Source organism: Ovis aries, chromosome 25 (assembly GCF_016772045.2).
Source record: "Ovis aries strain OAR_USU_Benz2616 breed Rambouillet chromosome 25, ARS-UI_Ramb_v3.0, whole genome shotgun sequence".
Lineage (NCBI taxonomy): Eukaryota > Metazoa > Chordata > Mammalia > Artiodactyla > Bovidae > Ovis > Ovis aries.
In genome coordinates, this window is record NC_056078.1 from 42,778,373 (window position 1) to 42,792,758 (window position 14,386).

The 14,386-nt window shown below is 45.2% G+C and overlaps 1 protein-coding gene across 1 annotated transcript; it reads left to right on the forward strand.

Annotated features, from left to right (window-relative positions):
- The first annotated feature begins 2,752 nt into the window (after window positions 1-2,752).
- C25H10orf53 (chromosome 25 C10orf53 homolog) lies at window positions 2,753-11,579 on the forward strand. The gene is made up of 3 exons (XM_004021561.5): window positions 2,753-2,849; window positions 10,662-10,781; window positions 11,443-11,579. The coding sequence occupies exons 1-3, from the start codon at window positions 2,753-2,755 to the stop codon at window positions 11,505-11,507; spliced, it is 282 nt and encodes a 93-aa protein (XP_004021610.1). The 3' UTR covers window positions 11,508-11,579.
- The last annotated feature ends 2,807 nt before the right edge of the window (window positions 11,580-14,386 follow it).

The following is a 14,386-nucleotide window of genomic DNA, read 5'->3' on the forward strand; positions in this document are numbered from 1 at the left end:
AGAAAAACAGTAACGACAGAGAAGCTAAATAACGGAGAAGCTGATTCTTTGAAAAGACTAACAAAATAGAGAGGTCGCAGGTAAAACCAATAAAATAAAAGGAGAAGGTGAGAAATAAGTAATATTATGAATAAAAACTGACATAACCACAATAAAGTAGCCAATAAAAAGATGGCAAAAATACATCAACCAGTTTATGTCAAAAAACTCATATTGAAAATTTCTTAGAAAAATATAATTAATTAAGACTGATGTAAGAAGAAAGAAAATTTCTGGATAGTGCCATAATCTTAAACTGAAGTGGTGATTTAAAATCTTCCCACTCGGGGGATAAATAAATTAATAAAAAATTAATAGAAATCATAAGAAATGGTTAAGGTAGCTACATAAGATCAATATATAAAAGTCAACTTCATTTTATACAACAATAAAATCACAACGCTAAATACATGACTTAGGGAATTCCCTGGCAGTCCAGTGGTTAGAACTCGGCACTTTCACTTATGGGGATGAGTTTGATCCCTGGTCAGGGAACTAAGATTCCATAAGCTACACAGTGTGGCACCCCCCCCCCAAAAAAAAGAAAAAGAAATACATGACTTGCAATAAATCTAACAAATCACACGCGAAACCATCCACAGATAATGGTAAACAACACTTAAAGGCATTGAGGAAGAGCTAAGTAAAGGGGAGGTGTGTAAGCACATGTGCTTAGTCGTGGCTGATTCTTTGCGACCCCAAAAGCTGTAGCTCACCCGGCTCCTCTGTCCATGGGATTTCTCAGGCGAGAACACTGGAGTGGGTTGTCATTTCCTTCTCCAGAGGATCTTCCTGACCCAAGGATCTGTCTTTTATGTCTCCTACATTAGCAGGTGGGTGTTTTACTAGCACCACATGGGAAGCCCCATAGGAGGGATATTTCAGTATAGTATATAGCAAGGCCTCAGGAACATTCAGTTTCCCCCAGTTGATCTCCAGATTCAATGCAACTCCAGCAAAATTCTCAGTGGGAAAGCTGCTGTTTCTGGTTACAGTAGAGTAGTTTAACTCAGACTATGCCTCCTACGTAAGATATCTTTAAAAACCTGGCATATGTATTTTTAAAATCTTCTTGAAAATCATAAAAGAGCTAACTGGATTAAGATCGGGGAGAGAGTGAGAGCAAGCACAGCACTGAGATGCTTTTTCTCTGGAGCTATCTAGTGATCTTGAACAGGCAACCTAAAAGATGAGATGCAATTTTGAGTTTGCAGAGTTAGGCTTCCAAAAACTGGAATGTTAAACACCACCAAATGAATCTTGGTAAGCCACCACCCTCATTGGGCCAGGATTCAAAAAAGACTGCACCACAGTAATGAGGGAAAAAATACAAATAAACCAACCTCCACATGGACTGCAGCCCAGTTTCAGGCCATCTGGATGGCTAAGCAAATCTCAAACCCTGAAATTGTATTAAGATGATCCTGGGTTGCTCATGCTACCAGGCCCAGGCAAGAAGTGAAAAATAAAGTCTTCCATAGAGGAAAATAACATCATGCTTGGCCTCAAGTTATTTTTACAAATAATTTTTCTAATACAGTGTCCAGTACACAATTAAAGTAAACCAAGCACTCTAGGAGACAAGACAAATTGACAGAAACTAGCAGAAAGAACAATAGAAACAGACACACAGGGTCTCCAGACAGCGGAATTCCCAAACACAGAGTATGAAACAAGTATTTTTATATGATCAAGAAGATAATACCAGGCCTAAAAACCTTGGCAGGAAACTCAACTGTATGAAAAAGTGGCACAGCAAATTTGAAAAGGAACTAAACTAAAATTCTAGAGTTGAAAAACAGCTGAAATAATGCATGAGATTGATGGGTTTCATAGCATTTAAGACACAACTTCAGAGAAAATTAGTAAACTGGATTACAAGCAAAAATGAACGTATGTACACACACACACGCAATCCCAAAAGAAGCATGGAAGAAAGACACAGGAGAGATCTTGAGAATAATACAGTGGGAATGCAATGGGAATGCGTTGAGAAAGTGTAACAGATTTAACTGGAGTCCGGGAAAAGTGAGCAAAGGGGCCAGAAGCAACATGTGAAGAGATAATGGCTCAAAATTGTCCAAAAACAGATGAAAGACTTAAACTCACAGTTTCAAGAGTTCCAACAAATACCAGGCTAGAGAAATAAAAAGACATTATACAGACCTTACAAAGGTTTCCAATTTATACCACGTGCCTGACTTACCTGGGAAGGTGACTTAGCCATTCCAAGCTTCTGTTCTGTAAATAGAAAACATAACCTACTTCATAGGAACGGCAAAATGATTAAATGAGATAACACGGAACGTGCTTAGCTTGTCGCCTGACATAAACTTTCTGTCACTAGCCCTATATGCTGTTAACTGCTATTATTTATCGTTAACACTTGCCACACCAGGTTGAAATTTTTACCGTTTACCGTTTACCGGCTTGTGAGGGTGGCTTGTGAGGGTCGCGAGAGCAAGTGGCTTCCGACATCACTACATTCTTCTGCCCCTCAGACGTAGGCACATAGTAGGCATTCAAGTTTCCTCATCCCCAGTCCCCACGCCAGGCACTTGGTTGGTGACATGGGGTGCAGATCCTCCGGCTCCACCCACAACCTCCGTGGCCCCGCCCACCCACGCGTGACCACGCCCACCCCCGCCAAAGGCCGGAAGAGCAGTTGCCTAGCAGTGTGTATTGCGCCGTAACCCCGGCAAGAGTCCTGGCCATGCCCAAGAACGCGCAGGTCATCGTGCGCTATGGGCCATACAGCTCAATCGGTCTGTCAGTGGAGCACCGCACCTATCGCCTGGAGGGCCTGCTAGGTAGGCAGCCGAGCCACGAAGGGCCATCCAAGGGCCAAAGGGCCATCCAGCTGCATGGACTCAGGGGCACCCCCGCCTCTGAGCATCTGCGCAGGCTGTGCCCTCTGCCTAGGCTTCCTTCCTTCCTTTCTCTGGAAATCTTCCCTAAACCCCTGCTGCCTAGTATTAAGGGGAGAGCAGACATACACGGTGAGCCCGCTGGGTGCTGAGTAGTAAACTTCCCGAGGTTACATGCCTGCTTCGCACACTGGAAAACTGAGGATCAGGAGTATTGACTTTTCCAAGGTCACTTGGCTGGAAAATGGCAGACAATCTATTCCTTGATCTTTTGTTCATACAGTAAGCCTTTACTGAGCATCTGATATTTGCTGGACACTCTTCCAGGTACTGAGGACACTCTGGTGAACGAGATGCAGGACCCTGAAGTGGGTGTGTCCTTGTCGGCTACTAACTGTCAGCTGTGCCGTGCTTCTGGTAGAGCAGCATAATCACAGTGGGACCTCCCACTGGCCATAACTGGAGGGGAGAGGAAAGAGAACTAGAAAGACTTAGTTGCCTGAGTTACATTTGAGTTGAGCTTTAAAGAATGAGGAGAAGCTAACTAGGGAAAAGGAAGAAAGAGCATTCCAGGTAGGGGGACTGATGTCTGCACAAGCTGGAAGCATGAACAAATGACCTGTGTCTTTGTTGAACTGATGAGAGGGTGAGGCTGGAGAGGTGGACAGAGGCCAGATCCAGCAGGCTGTATTGTATTAGGCAGGGGAATGAAGCTTTGGCTGCTGCAAGTAAGACAGATTAGAGGGGGCCAGGAATGGAAGCAGGGAGATAAGGGGTCCAACGGAGAGAGAATAGTAGCTTGGGCCAGGACGGCCATAAAGGGGTGGTGGGTTAAAGTAAAAGTATTGGTGCTCCCTACGAGGATGGAGCTGGGAGGAGCGGGTCAGGAGGATGTGCTTCGGATCCAGCCAGTGTCTGGCTAGAAAACCCCAGAGTTCACAAAAACACTGCTTGAGCTAATAAAATCAGCATGGTTTAAGTATACAAAATCAACACACAAAAATCAGTTGTAATTCTATATCTAGCAATGAGCAATCTGAAAAGGAAATTAACAACTCCATTTACAATAGCGTCTAGAAGAACAAAACACATGTGAACAGATTTAACCAAGGAGGTGCAAATCTTATACACTGAAAACTATGGACATTCCTAAAAGAAATGAGAGAAAACCAAAGTAAATGGGAAAATACGCCGTGTGCGTGGATTGGAAGACTCAATAGTGCTGAGATGACGATACTTCCCAAAGTGGTATACAGATTCAGTGCAATTCATATCAAAATCTTGATGATGGTTTTTTTTGCAGAAATGGAAAAAGTCATTCTAAAATTTATAGGTAATTTCAAAGGATTGAGACTAGCCCAAACAATCTTGAGAAAGAACAAAGTTGGAGGTATCCCACTTGCTGATTTCATAACTTACTCGAAATTATAGTAATCAAAATAGTGTGATCCTATCATAAGGATAAGCACATAGAACAATGGAATAGAATCAAGACTCTAACAGTAAAACCGTCACATTTCCAGTCAACTGACTTTTGCCATCAGTGTCAGGACTCTTCAATGGGCAAATTTTTTATTCTTTAACAAACTTTACTGGAAAAACTGGATGTCCACATGAATATCTTTTGAATAAAATTAGACTTTTTTATACCATATTTAAAAACTAACTCCAAACAGATCAGAGGTCTAAATTTGGAAACTAAAAAACTCTTAGAGGAAAGCATAAGGGCAAATCTGAATGACCTTAGATTTGTCAGGTATTTCTTAAACATCAAAGCATCGGTAACAAAAGAAAAAATAGGACAACTGAACTTCATTACAATTGAAAACTTTTGTGCATCAAAGAGCAATACTAAGAAAGTAAAAAGAAAATCTAGAATGGGGAAAAGATTTGCAGACATACGTCTGCAAGCAGGACCTCTCATTGTCACTGGAAAGCTTCGTAGGCTTTCTAAACCAGCCTCCCTAGGACTCACCAGTCTCTCCTGCATTTTTCCGTCTCAGTGCCTGGCAGTGCCGTTCTTTCACTTGAACCAAAAGCCCTGCAGGCACCTTCCTCGCCTCCCTTTCCCTCACACCCACTTTCGTCTAGCGGCACATCCCGTTGGCTCTATCTTCAAAGCACCCTGCAGAATTCAGCCATGTCTTACCTTCCCTCCCACCACCCTCTGGCTCTTTGTCCAAGCCACTGTCAGTCACCTCCTGCCTGGGTCCCTGCCCTGGCCTCCTCACTGAGTCCCCTGTGACCACCTTGTCCGCTGTAGTCTGTTCTCAGCCCCAAAGCCAGGCGATGCCATTAAACCTGAGTGAGAGTGCGGCCCTCGCCTCCAAGAACATTCTGGTTGCTCTTAGCTCACTCAAGGGAGAAGCCAAAGGCTTACAGTGGGCAACCAGGCCCCACGTGACCTCCCTAACCTCATTTCCTCCTTTTGCTGCTTAGCCTCGCCTCCTGTTCACTGTACTCCAGCCGTATCAGCCTCCTCGCCGACCTTGAACACACCTAGCCCACTTTTACCTTGGAGCTTGGAAGTACTCTACTTGGGAAGCTCTTTCTGCACATTGCTGCCTGGTCTTTACTCGCTCAGCCTTCAGGTCTTTCTCAGAAGTCCCCTTCATGGGCAGCTGTTCCTCGAGCACCTCCACTGACAATGTCAGCACTTCCCTCTGCCTCCATCTTCTTTATGTCCCTTCCCTCCTCCTCTCTTTCTTCCTAGTGCTCGTTAGTATCCAACATAACTCTGTTTCACCTATTTCTCTCCTTATCCTTCTCTCCTACCAGGATTCCAGGGTAGCAGGGATTTTTGTCTGTTCTATTCTCCACTGTGTCCTGGAGTCTGAAACTGTGCCTAGAATATCTTGAGGATGGACAAATCTTAGTTAAAATGAACCTGCAGAGAGCTGAACACTGGAGCCACAGAAGGTGAGACTGTGGAGGAAACAAAGGAAAGTTGGAGCTGGGCGGACCACAGGACATGGGGCAGTGGTCCCGCTGAGGGGGGCAAAGACAGCCAGCCTGGAGGCATAGGGTAAGATACGAATTTCAAGAGCAAATGGCAAACGGGCACCGCACCGTCAGCAGGAGTTACCTTCAGAAAAAGATGAATTCATGATTGATGAAGAACACAGAAAAAGAGTGTTCTCAGAGGCCTGTGATGGGAGGGGAAGTTGGCACAGTCGCTTTGAAGGGCAGCCTGGCAGCGTCCTGAAACTTTACCACACACCGTGGAATCCAGCTGCTCCATCTCTCAGTTACATCAACATATAAAAGCTCACACACACACCTGGAAGCATGCCCAGGAACGTCTTCTGCATTCCTTGGTCATTGTGAAAAATTGGAAACAACCGGAAAAAGGAACAGCTGGATGCATTGCGGTTCATCCATCACGTGAAACCCGCTGTGGCAGATCTGTGCATACTGACAGGCTGGATCTCCACAGCACAGTGTTAAAAGAAGAAAGCACACTCCTGAATTTTACCTACACTATGAGCTCGCTTCCATTGAAAAAGACAAAGAGGGGAGGAAGTATTATAAGTGATTTTTAAATTTTTGTCCTTTGTTTTCTGTAATTTTTAAGGTTTTTAAGAAATCAGTAGTCTGCATTACATTTACCATCTGATAAAACTGAGAGTTTAAAATACTTTTTAGCAGCCCGAGTATTTTAGGAAGCAAGAAAGCAGGTAGGTCTGAGCATCAGTCTGCTGGAAGGTTGTGGGGAAGAACTGTGTGAGTCATCAAATGTACTGATGGGTCTTTGCCCCTGACAGTTTAGGCTCCGAAGTGGGGCTGAGGCTACAGCCGCAGGAGGTGAGGGAGTGGGTGAAGATGAGGAAATAGACAGTCCAGGCAGCTCTCCCCACAGCAGGGGAGGGGAGGGAGTATTTTGAGAAAATTGAAGGGAGAATTTGTATGGTTGAAGGAGACTTGAGTACTGCAAGGTGTCAGCAGGTGGTTGATTTTTAAAGTTAGCTCTGTGTATCCCTGAATGGTAATTTATACAATTCTCTCAGCCAATATTTACTGAGGGCCGGTGACAAATTCCAAGGTGTTTACAGAAGCAAAACAAGGAGCATCTGCTCCCCTTTCTCTGTCCAACACTCCCCCATCCCTTTAGACCCAATGAACATGGTGGCATAGTGCTTAAGGAACCCGCCTGCCAACGCAGGAGACACAGGAGATGTGAGTTTGATCCCTGGGTCAGGAAGATCCTCTGGAGGAGGAAACGGCAACCCACACCAGTATGCTTGCCTGGAAAACCCATGGACTGGGGACCTTGGCAGGCTGCAGTCCATGGGGTACACAGAGAGTCAGACAGGACGGAGCACACAGGCCCACACAACATCACACCAGGCACAGAGAGGTGCCTTTGCAGACCCGCGTCTGTAAAACCTGCCCCCAAGTTCTGTGTGTTTCTTTAAAGATCATAGTCCTCTATCATTTCCCGAAACCCTGCTGGCTTTGGAAATATGCCTGATCTCTCCTGAACTTACCCTGCCTTAAGCAATCTGAAATGTTTAGTTCTTTCTTTATTACCATGAATTATAAAAGCTCAGCAAATATGTCCTGACTATGGCCTCAAGACTGATAAAACTAAACCAACTCATACTTAACAAAGAGTGTTAATTTCCCTAGCCACGGTCACCCCTTGCCTGCTGCACTTAAGTCTGCCAGATGACCTGCTACAGAGTAAGAGACTCGTGGGAATAGACTCCGTCCTTATTTAGCTGAGATGCTCTGGGTGCCATCCTCCTGTCCCTAGTTATGCATTAACTGCCCTTGTTATTGGTCATCGACTTTGCATCTGTGGTGAGCAGAGGAGGGGGAGATGCCTGTTTGCTTGCCTTGACTTTCTAAATCATTTGTAGATGGCACAGTTCCGCCAGCATTGAGAAGAGGGAGGCTTTTCCATATCCCTCCAGTTCAACCAGCTCCCCCATGAAGAATGAGGTGCCACTTCAAAGAGTCAGGCTATCTGCAGGTGGCCTTACAGCTTCTGGTTGATTTATGCTGGAGTTTAGCCACTGCCTTTGCAAAGACTTTGTTGCGCAGAGTATATTTATCTGACCTTTCTTTGAATAGGCAACCATAGCAGCTCATAGGAAAAAAGTGGGTCCTCCACGTAGAGAGGTGGCATTTGGATGAACTGCAGGAATTCTGGTCCTTCTCTGAGTGTGATCCCTTAAGCCTGTACTCGCTGCCCTCCTGCCAGGCTCAACACATCCTGGACTGTGGACTGGTGAGAGGCGGATGGGCATCCTGAGGATGAAGAGGCAATGTAGACTCCGAGGTGACTGGTCCCTTTAATAAGACGCAGATTTATGTCCAGAGTCGTTGGAGGTGTCCACTGCCATTATGAGTTTGTTTATTCAGTGAGCTGCATTAACAGGCCCCTCTCCGCCCCGGAGGAGGATGGATTCTGGTCAGTGAAGGAAAAAGAGCTTGATAAGGCAAATTGAAGAAGGGCATGCTCTGTTACGGGGACTTCTTCCTGGGAGGCTTCATCTGCTCAGATGTTGAGGCAGATGCCCATTCTTCAGCACTGCCCTCCACCTCCGTAGGGTGGGTTATTTGGTGGATCAAACCCTATGTCTTAGGTACACCTTGCGTGGAAAGAGTGCCGCTCTTCTCATAAAACGAACCCCAAATCCAGAGGTTCGTGTGAGGCTCGGTCAGATGTGCCCTGCAGAGAGGGGACCGTGTCGGACTGTGGGGGCTGGGCACGTCTTCCCAGTTCTCCTACAAAGCCTCTCGTCCTTATCCGGCGGCCACAGGGGCCAGGCCCAGACAGAACCCGCGCTCCTTCTCTCCAGAACCCCCAGGCTTGGAGGTTAGTGGGAAAGAGGTGGAGTGTAAGATGAGAGTGCAGAAGCTGTTTTGTTCCGATTTTTTCCAATCAAATTGAACTACATGTCCTAGGAGTGTCTTCAGACAATGCACAACCAGGGTTGTGGAAACCAAATTTCCTCCCACCTACCAGTTTGCAGCTTCTCCCTCTCAGGCTGTGCCTCCCCTCTCCTGAGCAGGCACTGCCAGGGGGCATAGGACCCCCAGAAAACCACCTATAAACAGTTTTCATGCCTTTATGCCCTGGAAAATCCACTCGCTATTCCAAACTGGGCGGACGGCTTCATTTAAATAAGTCCCTGGTCCAAACTGAGCGCCTCCCTCCAAAGATGTTCAAGTCGCTGAAATAGAATGCAGCCACACAAATATGCCACAGCTGTGGGTGTTCTGTGCAGGGAGATATTAGCAGACACGAGGACAGTTAGGGCCACCCCTGGGCGCCCAAGGGGCGCTATCTTGTTAATGGAGATCCTCGCTGAGTTGCTTGCTGAAGTTCCTTTCCAGAAGTGAAATTAAAATCACACAATCAAAATGTTCACAGTTGGGGCTGGATGTTCTTGAACTGATTGAAAGATGAAGAAGTGGACACGCCAACATTTTGAAACAGCAATTGTCTCTGTAATTAAATGCAATTAACTATCATAACTGTTAGCTTTTCTCCACATAGGCCTGATTGAAATGCTGAAACTTTGAAAAACATACCCTCCTCCCATCTGATTTCTCTTTCCATCCTCACCAAAATTCTCACAGACAGAGACTGCCAAGTGTGGTGATTCAGTGCACAAACTCCAACACAGAGGTGATAGTGTGAACATATCAGGACCTGGGGAGAAATGTGCTGGCGAAAACAGAGCTCCAGGCTGTCCCATGCACGCCATTTCTCCTAAGCCCATATACCCTTGCATTTCCATAATAAAGAATAAGTTTTTAATAAAATAACCATTTTCCCATAGCTGATCTCTAGGGAAGGCGCTGTTGAATATAATAACTAAAATGCAGATTCCAAAGAGAAGAATAAAAATGTAGTCCATTAACTTTGAAAACATTTTTTTCTCATTATTATTAAAAAGCCTAGAATATGCTAAAAGAATTTTTTTCAAGTTTCCCATCATCTCACCAGAGAGATAACCACTGGATAGTTCCCTTTTTCCTAATAAATACACATACTTTCATTACACGGAATACATATTTTTAATACATCTTAAAATGTAACCCTGATTTTTTGCTTATGTTACAAATATTTTTCTTGCTATTAAAAATTCATAGACATTTTTTAAATGTCAAAATAAAATCTTATCATGTGCCTTTACCACCATTTACTTGACCATCTTATTATTGGGCGTGTAAGTGATTCACAGTATCTCATCACTAATTGTATAATAGTATATGCCTATAGAAAGGAGCTTATTGTTGTAAAGTCTGCCTGTATTTCTGATTTTTTTTTTTGTAAGTGCAATTTCCTGGGTCAGAGATTAGAATCATTTTTTTAATTCTAATTTTTGAGGCATTTGACACTTTTGACATTTACTTCCAAATTGCCCTCCAGAAAGGTGACCAACTGATATTTCCATTGTCAGGATAAGAATTTACCTAATTTCCTATATCCCCTCCAACACTTGAGTATCACCTGCTATGTGGAAGACTCAAAAACTCTTCCTAGAGAAAGCTCATATTTTCACTGACCATGTGACTCTGGCACAGACCACAGCCCAAACCGAAATCTCTCAGGCCTCTGGCTGTGCTCCCCAGCAGAGCGGAGGGCATGTCAGGCTGTGCCAGGTGGGCACCCACCGGGGAGGTTGAGTTACGGCCTTGAACAACTGGAGAGCAGGCAAGTCGCAGCCATCCGTGAAGACATCTGCACGTCGGGCCGCCTGTCCCCGGGGCGCCCACACCCTTCTCTGTCTTTTCCAGCTGTGCTGGCTGAAGATGGACACCAGGTCCTCCTGGAGAAGATCGAAGACTGGAACGTGGTAGAGCTCATGGTGAATGGAGAAGTTGTCTTCCGCTGCAACATCAAAGACCTGGAGTTTGGTAAACCCTCCCACCCGCTTTTTGCTTCTCGAGGGCCCTTCCGTTCCTAGTTTAGTTGCCGCTGTGTTCTGCCCAGATTCAAGCTGGGTTCCCTTCCGAGTTTTAACTTCTTACTCTGTTGCGCACGAGTGGGTGCATCCTAAACCACACACAGCAAAGGGCTTGATGCTCCGGGCTTCTTCACGGGACACCGAGAACAGGAGGGTTGGAAAGAAGATGAATCTTTAGCTCCAGACTACAAATGGGACTGTGCACATTCAGGGAGAATAGGTTGTTTAGTGTTGTTGATTTTCATTTTAATAATTGCGTTTTATTATTACTTGCTTTGAAAATGGTTTTGGTTCCGTTTGATTGTTTTATCCAGGCTGGCTAAGACAATTAGAGTCAATAAGCCGGCAGTGCGTGGCATCATCAGCCACAGTCTATGGGTTTCTTTGCCCCAGAGAGCTTTAGGCTTAGCAGGCTGGCATTGTGCATGCCTCCCTCTGCTCAAAGCCAAAGCTTTCCCACTACACTAATACTCTACTAAAGGCTAGTTAACAATTTACACGCCTGGAACCTTCAGAAGTGCTCTCCTAGTAGAAGCTGTATGTATGTCTTCTATGATGACATTGTAAAATGTGTAAAGCTGGCTAAAAGAAAATTGTATCTATGTCCCTAGGAGGTGGCGGTAAACTAGACCCACTGTGCAGAGAGGCCAGGACAGCTGTACTAAATGCCTACTGATCTCCTCGCGGGAACAGGCATCCCATGTCAACAGAAGCGCAGCTGCCTCCGGCCATTCTGCAGTTCAGACAAAAGCGGCCATTCCAGGCCTTGGACGCTGGGCTCAGACAAGACAACACCGCCCTGTCCTTCAGCCTGCACAGCACAGGTTTCTCACCTGGCTGCAAGGAAACAGAACCCACAAAAGTAATAAAACCTCACCATTCGCAGCATCTCTCAATCTCAACCCATAGGGAGAGTGAGCCCTCCAATATCAGGTACACATTGAGCTGAAGGAAATAACAAAATGCAATCTAATAACAAGACGCCATCCCTTGCTAATAACGCAAAGTTGCCAGAAGCATCAGAGGCTCCGCTCTACAGTTAGTGAAGAGCGAGGAAGTGATAAAATTAAAGATAAGGCAGGAGGGGGATGGTGGGTGGGAGGACACTAGGCTTTGAGAATCTGAACCAAAAGTTCATGTCAGTATTTGGAAACCTGCCTAATCCTACAGGCTGACTTCTTGCTCCCAGAGGGATAATACTCAACATGCTAATATACAATCACCTAACGGAAAATATTTAGTTATTTTCCTTTAAAGCAAGCAAATGATCTCTGCCTTATTTTGCATTAGCCAGACCCACAGGCTGGTCTGTAGAGGGCCCCAAAGAGGCCAGGACAGAAGGGGAAATTTGCTCCCCATTCACTCTGGAGGAAAACAAAGTCGGTGAAATTAAAGAAGAGTTTTAGCTGTACAGGTCAGTGCCAAGCTCAGCCATGTCAAAATGGTGTTCATTTTCCTTTAGGCTCTATGTACCAACTGTAGCATGCATTCTCAGCTGTAGAGTAAAGGAAAGGGGAGAAATGTAGGCATTGATCTAATGATGTTAAATGTGAGGTCATGGTAAGAAAGCATCACTGAAGAAAGCCAGATACAGAAGACTCTGGGCACTGTGTTGAAAGAGAAGGGCTTTCAGGGCCTGCAATAGGCAGCAGCTGGCTCTGGGCACACATCCCACAGGGAGGCGGCTACCCTGCGCCCTACAGCCTCACTGCACCTGGAGAGCCATCCTTCCCATTGCTCCAGGGAGCCTCAACCCCCACCTGCACCCCAGAGCTTCAAAGGAGTCTGGGGCTCCATGAAACCACTCGGACAAGTTCTTTCTCGCATGTGATGAAATAAGGGATAGAATTTTCATTTTCAGCCCAAGCTTCACTTATCAGATTTTATTCAGAGATGACGAATTGCTTAGGACTCTGGAAATATTTAATCATCTTTCCTGTGAACCTGAGACTAAAAACAAGTCTTCCCGTTGTCTGGTGCCAGTTGTCACACGGCTTTAGTAATCCTAGATTTAGTTCTTTTTTCTCAAAGATCCGTTTAAGTGATTGTTTTCATACGAACACTTCCCTACAAGAGAAGTACATTTTCATTACAGTAAGATGAAACAATACAGGTAAAGTAAACTCGATAATGTTGGTTTATTTCAATCTGGGTTTCTTCCAGTTGTGTCTGGATGTTCATTAAGAGCTAGACTTACACAGAAATAGATTTCACCAATTTGGGATCACGCCATGCATATCCATTACGTATCTCTTTTTTAAACTTGACATTTTATGTTGAACTTCCTTCCATGTGACTAAAATATTTGCTGACTGTCTAAGCATTCTACCTTGAATCGGGAAATTTCTTCCTGCTTGAATAGTGATTCCCACTTTTAGTGCCAAAACTTCTTAGACTGGGAAACAGAATCACAGGCTTCCCCGTCTGCATTTGCTGTGGTAGCTTCAGCTTCTCTGCAGTCACCTTGCCCTCCTCTGACACACCCCCACCCTGGTCTGTATTTGCACTTCAGAGCAGACCCCACCCTCCATGCACCCAACCTTCTTTCCCCTTCCCCGTGACCACAGCAGAAAGGCTGGTCAGGGGAAAATTACACAAGAGTCTAAGGAAAAAAAAAAAAAAAACAAGTGCAGACAGCGTCTGGGAGATACGTGTGCCCAGGACGCTGTGCTCCAAGTTAGGTCAGAGCTACATGATACATGAATCGGCATTACCGTGAAGAGTCCCAGGGTTGCTTCTGCATGGTAGGCTTGGAGAGGTGGGTGGGGTGGGTGGAGAGAGGAGGCCTGCAGGACTATCATTCCTTCCTTTATGTGAAAGTTTTCAGCAATGGGATTTATTTTTACTTTGCATATGAGTGTGTGTGTGTGTGTGTGTGTGTGTGTGTGTGTGTGTGTGTGTGTGTTGGGGAGCGGGGTACTTTTCAAATAAACATTCAAAATGAAATCAAGAATTTGGCACAGAAGTGGTCTGTCTATATAACCTAGCTCTGTCATTGATTAAGAAGAGCTTTTCCTTTGAAAATGGAATCATTTTTTGATCTAAGGAACCTTGCCCTTATCCTCCTTCTCTGCCTCCCTCTGCCTCCCATCTTTAAAAGATATCTCCCTGCAGTGATGCAGGAAGCATGGCTTATTCCCAGTTGAAGGCAAAAGTACTCCATGCTTCAACAAACTAGACATTTGGACTGCCTTTTAATGCTTTTAAAGTGCCACTTAATTAAATCACATTTAAGTTTTGTAAGACGCCGAATCTATTTCTTTCCTATTGGAACGTGTAAAGAAAGTATCTTTTCAGACTAAAGTTAGAAGCATGCTGCTGCTGCTGAGTCGCTTCAGTCATGGCCGACTCTGTGCGACCCCATAGATGGCAGCCCACCAGGCTCCCCCGTCCCTGGGACTCTCCAGGCAAGAACACTGGAGTGGGTTGCCATTGCCTTCTCCAATGCATGAAAGTGAAAAGTGAAAGTGAAGTCGGTCAGTCGTGTCCGACTCTTTGCGACCCCATGGACTGCAGCCCACCAGGCTCCTCCATCCGTGGGATTTTCCAGGCAAG

Coding starts and splice junctions, on each gene's coding strand:
- C25H10orf53 (XM_004021561.5), top strand. CDS start 2,753: ATGCCCAAGAACGCGCAGGTCATCGTGCGCTATGGGCCATACAGCTCA. Junction 2,850..10,661: donor TCGCCTGGAGGGCCTGCTAG/GTAGGCAGCCGA, acceptor TGTCTTTTCCAG/CTGTGCTGGCTGAAGATGGA. Junction 10,782..11,442: donor CATCAAAGACCTGGAGTTTG/GTAAACCCTCCC, acceptor CTATGTCCCTAG/GAGGTGGCGGTAAACTAGAC.